The 8,970-nt window shown below is 28.4% G+C and overlaps 1 protein-coding gene across 1 annotated transcript in view; it reads left to right on the top strand.

Moving 5' to 3' along the window:
• LOC111627036 (serine/threonine-protein phosphatase 4 regulatory subunit 4-like) overlaps positions 1-8,970 on the top strand; it is a 29,990-nt gene that overhangs the window by 18,119 nt on the left and 2,901 nt on the right. Inside the window, exons 10-12 of the mRNA XM_023370581.1 lie at positions 472-552; positions 1,094-1,273; positions 1,361-1,466. Coding sequence (XP_023226349.1) covers positions 472-552; positions 1,094-1,273; positions 1,361-1,466 — 367 coding nt within the window. The remainder of the gene's footprint in view (positions 1-471; positions 553-1,093; positions 1,274-1,360; positions 1,467-8,970) is intronic.

Here is an 8,970-nt window from a genome sequence, read left to right as displayed (position 1 = left end):
TGCTGAATCTTGCGAATGGTTTACACTCGGGTATCGCCAAGGTTTTTGGCAAAATTTGATGTAATATCGCTGCTCACGTTGTTCAGTCATTTTCCAGCTTAGTGAAATCCGACGAGAGCGCACTACATGACCTCACTCATACGCCGATTGCCAACGACTGACGCTTTCTGCAGGCGGGAAAAAATTCACGGCTGTGCATGACTGTCCCCTCCACAACTCCACCGAAGGAGGCCTCTCTCGCATCATTGGTTTACGCGGAAAAAAATAAGGTCCGATACTTTTTGAACAGACCTTGTATATTTTTCCAATGTTTTTGACTGCTGTTTGGTCTCGATTTTAAATTTAAAAATACATTGAGAAATATCAAACTTAGTATACCAAACTTAGTATAAACGTAATTTTATTATAACATATTTATATATTTATTTAAAATCTTGAATTTAAAATTTTCTCTTTCATAAATGCATTTAGGTATTAAGAGGATTAATTCCACATCTTCCTGAATCTTTAGCAGCAGTTACTAGACATTTAGGAGATAATAATGAAACTAAGGTAATTATGAATAGAAATATTACTATACTATTTATTATATATTAACTTTTATTTTATTCAGTAATTTGTATAAAAGATAACGCATCATGCATATCAAATTAAACTATGATAATTATAAAAAATATTAATATAAAATTTAAGTATAATATATATTATTGCACTTGCAAATATTTTACCCTTAAAATTACAATTGCTTATTGAAAACCAACAAACATAATATCTCTCTCAAAGTTAGATTTAACCCAAAATTTAATGGGTGAGAAATAATGCTTAAGATTTTAATTTTTACTTGATTTTTATAATATGTTGCTTGGCCTTACAAAGTCTAAAATACAGTATATACTTGAAGTTATTCAGTTAATAGTTATCTTATAATTTTCTTAGAACACATTTTGTATGATTTTCCTTGTATGAATAATAAATTATTAAAAATATTACATTCTATTTCAAATTTAAATGTTAGAAGTTTATATTATCTATTAAATCAAATCAAATACTATTGCTTATTAATTGTATATTAATTATTTTGACTTAAATTTAGGAAGAAATTGGTGAACTCCTCCATGCTCTTGTGATCTGTGAAAATGCTACTTCTTTGACAAGTAATTGGCGTCTTCATGCAGATATACTGACTCAGTTATCTTGTCTTCCACACTGTTTGCCCTCTGAACAAATTTATTCAACATTTGTGCCTTTACTGTTCAATAAAATTCATACAGCTGTATGCTATATATTTATTTTTAAGCTCTGTAAATATTTTTTGATCAGTTATCTTTTCAGTATAATTTATTTTATTTTAAATTTTCAGAGACCTATACCATGTCGGGTAGCAGCTGCATATAGTCTTTTAGTTTATCTTCGAAATACACCACAATTTGAACAGAGAAATGATATTATTAATAGGCTTATTGATGGTAAATGATAAAAATATAGTTTAAAAATTATGAAGTTTATATATACATACATATATACAGTCAAACCTCAGGTTATGAACAATTTAGTTTACAAACAAAATTTTGAATGCCATATTTGTTCCAGTTGCCATATGATAACTTGGTTTCCAAACAAGGTACTCAACATGGCCAGCCACCAATGGTCAACTTCCTATATTTCCTACATTAAAGAAAGTTAATGGTTTGACCAATCAGTGACAGGACTACTGATTTAGTAGTGGTGCCAAGATTCATGTTGAATTGTTAGACATCACAACAGGAATCATTGATGACATTATTCAAATTATATTTCAATGCACATGCAAGTAAATACTACTTCCAGTTTTCAGTACATATCACAATTTAATTTAAATCAAATTAATTAATAAAAGCCACATTAATTGATATTTGCAGAATATAAATGACATTTAATAATTTGTATTTAAAGGTGCTTAACTCAAATTAAATAACAAAAATTTATTAATACCTTATAAATAATAATAATAGTTTAATATAATATTTATTAATACTAGGCAGCCAGTTAATTAAANGGACAGGTTAATGGCTCTATCAATTGCTACATGTATCTTCTCTGATATTAATCATGAATGAAAATATGATAAAATTCTGATTATTCAAATTGATTTGGAATAAAGGTAGTCAGATAATTGAAAACTTGAATAATTGGATTAAGGAGAAAAATTTTTTGTCTATGATAAACATTATTATAAAATTGTTATAATGACTATTATAATAATTAAAACAGTTTTTAGTGATTGTTTTCTCTGATTTCATTTTTTTTTCAACAAATTAAATAATTGCTCTCTATCACCATTGTTAGTCAACCTTTTTATTTACTTATTGTAAATATTCTATTAAACCTAAAAAATATAATGAGTTTGAAAGTTAAACAGACTATCCAACTAAATGTTGACATTTGATGGTGAAAATGGTTGAAAATACAGGAATAAGTCATGTAACCCTGACTTAGCAAATGAAAGGAGGATACATTAATGATAAAACTTGTATTTCTTGGTTACAGTGATTTGGTTAACTGGCAATTTAAAAAATTGAGATTCTTATAATTATCTTTCTTCTGTATTCACAAAGTAATTACTGATTTACATAATGATTTGGAACTGAATTTTTTTCATTTATGTTATTTTTGTATTGTTTGATTATAATAAAACTTTGATTTAATAGATTTCAGATTTAATGACAGAATTTGTGGTGTGTGTGTCATATGTGAAAATTAACACCCTGTTAATTATAAAATGCATATAAATGTCTATGTAATTAAATTAAAAGGTTATTTTTTCAGATCCAAGAGTCACCACTCATATAGTGTAATTTCCAAAAAATGTTTTGTATGTTTATTTCAATTTAGTTCTTATACTTGGTTATTATAGTGTCAGAACTACAGTGAGTATGTAAGCAAATAACACATAGAAAACTTTTCTGTGAAATTAAACTTTTCATATGTACATAATTTTACTTACACAAATGTAACTACAAAACAATGGCGTGCCATCCATGGAAGTTGTGGAAGTGCCACTTCCCTTGTATTTTCTAAAATATAAATACATATTGTGTGATTATTTTTTTATTTTAACATAGTTTGAATTAATTAAAATTAATATTTTATTATAACCGCATTATGTATTTTATTACAAATTTCTATACATGTGAAAATAATGATAAGATTTCTATTGTATATTCTAATATAAATTCGTATATGCATATTCCCAATGGAAGCGCTGTATTGTTGAATATGGGACAGCTTCCACGGCAAAAATATTTGAATTTTGTAAAGCAGCCAGATTATACATATTCATGCATGTGCTTTACAGAGCACCAACCTCATGCAATTTAGCTCATGATGCTACACACCAAAATATTGTATAACACTTCCAACGATTCTATCCAGGGCTGGCACAGCTTTCCTATCATCAAATGTCACCACACATCACTGCTACATAAGTAAAACAGATAAAATAACTAATTTGTCAATTTTTTAACATTCATTCAGAAAACCTACTGTACTTTATTATATAACAGACTTTTGACTTTAGTGGATAGCCCCTCACCTGAGTTAGTCTGTTAAATTGAGGTCTTACTGTAATTGTTATGTAAATTCAATAATAAATTAAATTTGTTGTTGAATAACATTATATTAATTACATTTATCATGTTTATTGATAAATATAAATTATTTTCACTATTTAATATAAACATAAAAAAATAATTAAATTATTTAAATATATTATTTCATATTAGATGCCTGATATTGTACCAAAAATGGACAATCAAGATAAATTTGCTGAATGTAGACATGCTTGTGCCTATAATTTCCCTGTAAGTAATATTTAATGACATCTACTTATAAAACTATATTTATAGTTTATTAGTATATCTTTGTACGAATTGCTTTGAAAAGTGGATAAATTAAATATAAACATTTTAAATTTACTTTAAATAATATAACTGGAGTTTAGTTAATTTATAATGTTTAATGAAGAAAACAGTTTTTGAATATTGAAGCATATAATATTCTAAATGAATTGCCAAATGGATGAAGCAGTTAAGTATCAGCCTACTGCTTTGGAGTACACAGGATTGAGCCCAGAAGGTCGAAAAACCCTAGGAATTTTTTCGCAATGGTCTGTCCTAGATTTGTTGGGCCCTGTCTCTCACCACCTGGTCACTCCCATTGTGAGACTGAGTAAACCTACAATGGATATGGTCAAAGCCTTCTTAGTACCCTAAGATGAAAAGAATAAAAAAATAAATAAATAAATTCAAAAATAATATTTTTCTTTGTGATTGATTGCAATGTGCAATGTTTTACTTAAGTATTTAATGGCAAAACTGTGAAACTTGAGAATAAATAGAATAGAAAGTTGCTATTTCTATGATAATTTTACAGCTGTATTTTCAATCCAGTTTTAATAATTTGATGATGCCAATTTTTAAATACAAATATATTTGTTTGTAAAGTAATTAATGTATCTTATGGCATGTGGAATCTGACTTGTCCAAAAAAAGGAATTTGCTGTCTTATGTGATGTTGCGATCTCCCATAGGTTAATGAATTCCCCAAATGGCCTTCAGTAGGTTAAAGGTAACCTCTGTCTAGCCCAACTCTTGAATAAAAATGTCTTCATTTCATCATTCAGTTTTCAAGTCATTTTGTGAAAATTGCAGGGCTGTGGAGTCGCGTAAAAATCTACCGACTCCAATTCCGACTCCGACTTTTCCTTATCATCCGACTCCGACTCCGGCTAAAACACCAAAACTCCACGACTCCGACTCAACAGCCCTGCTAGGGCTGTGGAAGTCACGTAAAAATCTACCGACTCCGACTCTGACTCCAACTTTTCCTTACCATCCGACTCCGGCTAAAACATCAAAACTCCACGACTCCGACTCCACAGCCCTGGAAAATTGCAATGTTCACCCATATCTTTTGATTGCTAAACTAATAAACTTTTAATTGTGATGCATCTATGTTCTTAAAACATCTTGGCTGGAAAGATTTATTTATGACAAGAGGACTTTCTCATCAGTGCACATAAAAGACAATTGTTAATTGTTCTGAAAATTTACCTCCTTTGCATGACATGACTGACCTTTTATTGTAAGTGTTTTATCAGGGAGAGCTCTGAAAAACAAACCTGTCTCATCCGTGTTGTACATAGCAGATGGGTCATAATCACCAACAATTGTTTTGATCCTGTAAGTCCAATCTGAGATGTTTTATTGGTTTATATCTTTGTTTTCACCATATATTAATTGGAAAACTATGTTGTGGCATGTTATAAAGTGATCAAGCCAGCCATTGCTTGCACAAAAATTTTCAAACTTTATTTGCAAAGCAATTTTTTGGGGGTTTTTCTTAGATCATTGGTTTTGTGATAGGGATACTTTTCACATGTGCACAATTAAACCATTCCAAAAACCTTCATTGACTGTCTGGTTCTAATTGTAAGTTTGATTGGTCTGATTGTTATGGTTCTGTTTGTAAGTTCTTTTGACACTTTCACTGCCAATTTTTTTCTCACTAGTTCATATATAAATGCTTTTTTGAAAACATGGATTGCATTTGGCTCTTACTTCACTGAAATTCTATTACTAATCTGAACTGAGAGATTAATTGCTATCTCACAGGAATGAGATAGCAATCTCTGCATTAATTTACTGAAGCATTCTCTGAAGCAATGCACTGTACATTGCTTCAGAGTCCACTCTTTTTGTTTCTGTTTCCACTTCTCCCTATCTCTAGTTTTCCATCTCCTTATATTAGGTTTTATTTTTTTGGTCTTACTGTTGTTTATATATATTACTGGGGATTTAAACCAAACCATTTTTATGTCATGTTGTGATATTCTCCATATTTTTTGTAATTCATATGAATATGTAAAATATTTTAGTAAAAATAAATAAACTGTAAGACAAACGAAAACACTATTATACCAAATACTAGTATTTGAAATGTTTAAAAATATATATATTTGATATCCACAGACTAATTTCTAAATTAATATATCTTTTAACAATTAATGAAATTTTATGAATATTTCTATCTGAAGACTTTCATGAAAGTATTTATGCCTTTTTATTATGTAATTACTTTAAAGAATTGAAATTGGTATAAAAAAAACTATGATTTTAAGTTTTATGATCATATTTTATTAGTAAATTATGTTAATAGCAGAGTGAGAAAGACTTACAAGAACATTTGTTAGAGTGGCAAAATTGCCTACAGAAGGGTCGAATGAAAATGAATGTAGGCAAGACTGAAGTTATGGCAAGTTGTAAAGGGGAAGAAAGAAGCCTTAGTGACAGACAGAAATGACTTAGAAATTAAGCATGTAACAAATGCAAAATAAATATAGGGTGATGCACAAAAAATTAGCTTCAGTTTGAGTTTCTTGTGCTAATGTATCACATGGAATGAGCAAACCATATCAATTGAGTGGAACATTGTGTTGAGTGAACATTAGTGTCCCATATTATGCAAATCAATATACTTCATACCTAGGAGCTATGATAAATACCAAGGGAGGGTGCCATTTGGAGATTAAAACAAGGTAAGTAAGGCATGGCTTAAATGGAAAGAGTTAGCAGATATGATATGTGATCATAAATTCCCCACAAAACTAAAAATAATTTACGAGACTATGATTAGGCCAGTTTCCTATATGGGGCAGAGATGTGGACCTTAAGAAAGACTGAGATGATGATGATGATGAGAACAGAGATGAGAATGTTAAGGTGGTTGGCTGGGATTTACACTTAAGGAGAAAAGGAGGAGGGGAGGATATTAGAAGAGAGGAGTTGGTGGGAGTTGAAGGTGTCCAAGACAAAATAGCAAAGTTGCAACTGAGATGGTTTGGACATGATCTTAAGGAGAGGATGGCAGGATATATAATATGAAAGGCATATGATTTAATGTGGAGGGAAAAAGAAACAGAGACAGACAATGGAGGAGTGGAGAGAAGGAGTTGAAGAGGATATGAGAAAGGCTGGATTGAAGGCAAAGGATTCAGAGGACAGAAGTAAATGGAGCACTGTAATAAGATCCAGCAGGCTTACCCCTGAACTGGGCCCAAAGGCTGTTAAAGTAGATGATGATTTTATTAGTAAATTTAAAACTGTGACATATATTTAATATTAGAATAATTCTAATGTATAAATCATTCATATCATGTACTCATTATATAGCAGGGGTGGGCAAACAAAAGTTCAATGGGAACTGAAATGTAGCTTTTGCAAAATGCATGGAAGCTGTAGTTCTGTACTGCAATTTTATTATATAATATAAATATAATATAAAACAAATATTGAATTTTTTTAATAAACATATTTTCACAAAATTGTGGAAATAAAATTGTAAAAATAATAATAATAAGCAGAAATTAATACTTTCAGCAAGAGTCACAAGTAACTCAAAAAGAGCTGCATGTGACTCTTGGAGCCGCATTTGTCCATGTCTGTTATATAGTATATGTGTAGAAAAGCAAAGAGGTTTGGAAAGTTTATAATAAGCATTAATATTTATAATGCTATTTTAAAGCAAGATCAATGTTTTCTTGAAACAAGTTTACCTGTGAATCAAAAGTTTGAGTTTAAAAAGTTTATAGAATTATTTAAAATTTTCTTTATTGAACATACTATATTTTTCACCTTATAAGATGCACTTTTTTGTACTTAAAATTTATCTAAAAATTTGGAGGCATCTTACAATCCAAATGTGTCTTACCCTGTGAAGAATATATTTTCTCCAAAAAACTTTACCTGAAAAATGTGATTCATCCAATACAATGATGTGTCTTATAAGACAAAAAACACAGTATTTCTCATGTTTTGAATTTTATTGCATAAATTAGATTACAGTACATTAGTGTTAGAGTTTCAGCCAATTTGTTTTTATTATCATAATTCACTCACTGGTTAGAACATGTAAATTTTATAGAATCTTTTAAAAATCAGTTTTTTTTTTCTTTTTTGAGATGGAAAAACTCATTACTGACTAAAATTTCATTTAGAAAAATAAAATAAATAAATAAGAAAAAATATAAATATTGATATATTGTTATAAGCATGTTTGATATATGCATTAACTTAATATGTCCATAAATACCAGTATTTCAAAAACATTACTACATTTAAAATACTTGAAATATTTTAGAATATTTCAAATGCCAATTCCAGTAACAAATACCAAATGCTTAATATTTGAACTTCCTTGCAAAAATATTTTAAATAAAATATGAAATATTCTCAAAATATTTAAAATAGGAATTGAAACAATTTCATTTGACATAAATATCAAGCTCATATGTACTATTGTCTATCTATGGATTATATACATATATAATTATATAATGTTATTTTAAATTAACATTTCCAAATATTTCCATATAAAATTAATCATTTTCCATGATTATAATATAATCAACAAATATATTTTTTATTATTTTTTAGGCAATGGTGCTCTTTGCTGAACCAATCAATTTTTCGGAAGAATTGTATAACACATTTTCTGATTTATGCTTAGATCCTCATTATGATGTTCGCAAAACAATAGCATGTGGTTTTCATGAGGTATGTTTTTATTAAAAAGCATTAATTTGTATTTATTATTAATTTATAATTTATCTTAATGTGAATGATGAATTTTATAGGTAACAAAATTATTAGAACCAACTTCTTCAAATATTCTAAAAGAATTAGTTTTACTTTTGCAAGATGAATGTTTAGAGGTAATATATAAAATTCATGTGTATTTGTCTACATATAGTATCTATTTTAATAATATAAATTTACAATTGTAGCAATATTGATTGTAAATCTTATATAGTCCTAAATAGTTATATATTTTGAATTCTGTATTATTTATTATTATTTTTATTTTTAAATATATTTTAGCAAAAAATAATTATTCAAAATTTATTATAAATTTTAAAGAATGACAGTGTTTTTT

Source organism: Centruroides sculpturatus, unplaced genomic scaffold (genome assembly GCF_000671375.1).
Source record: "Centruroides sculpturatus isolate CEXI.00-Female unplaced genomic scaffold, Cexi_2.0 scaffold402, whole genome shotgun sequence".
In the NCBI taxonomy this organism is placed as follows: Eukaryota; Metazoa; Arthropoda; class Arachnida; order Scorpiones; family Buthidae; genus Centruroides; species Centruroides sculpturatus.
Note: the sequence above shows the minus strand (reverse complement) of the source record. Positions and strands in the feature narration are given on the sequence as shown.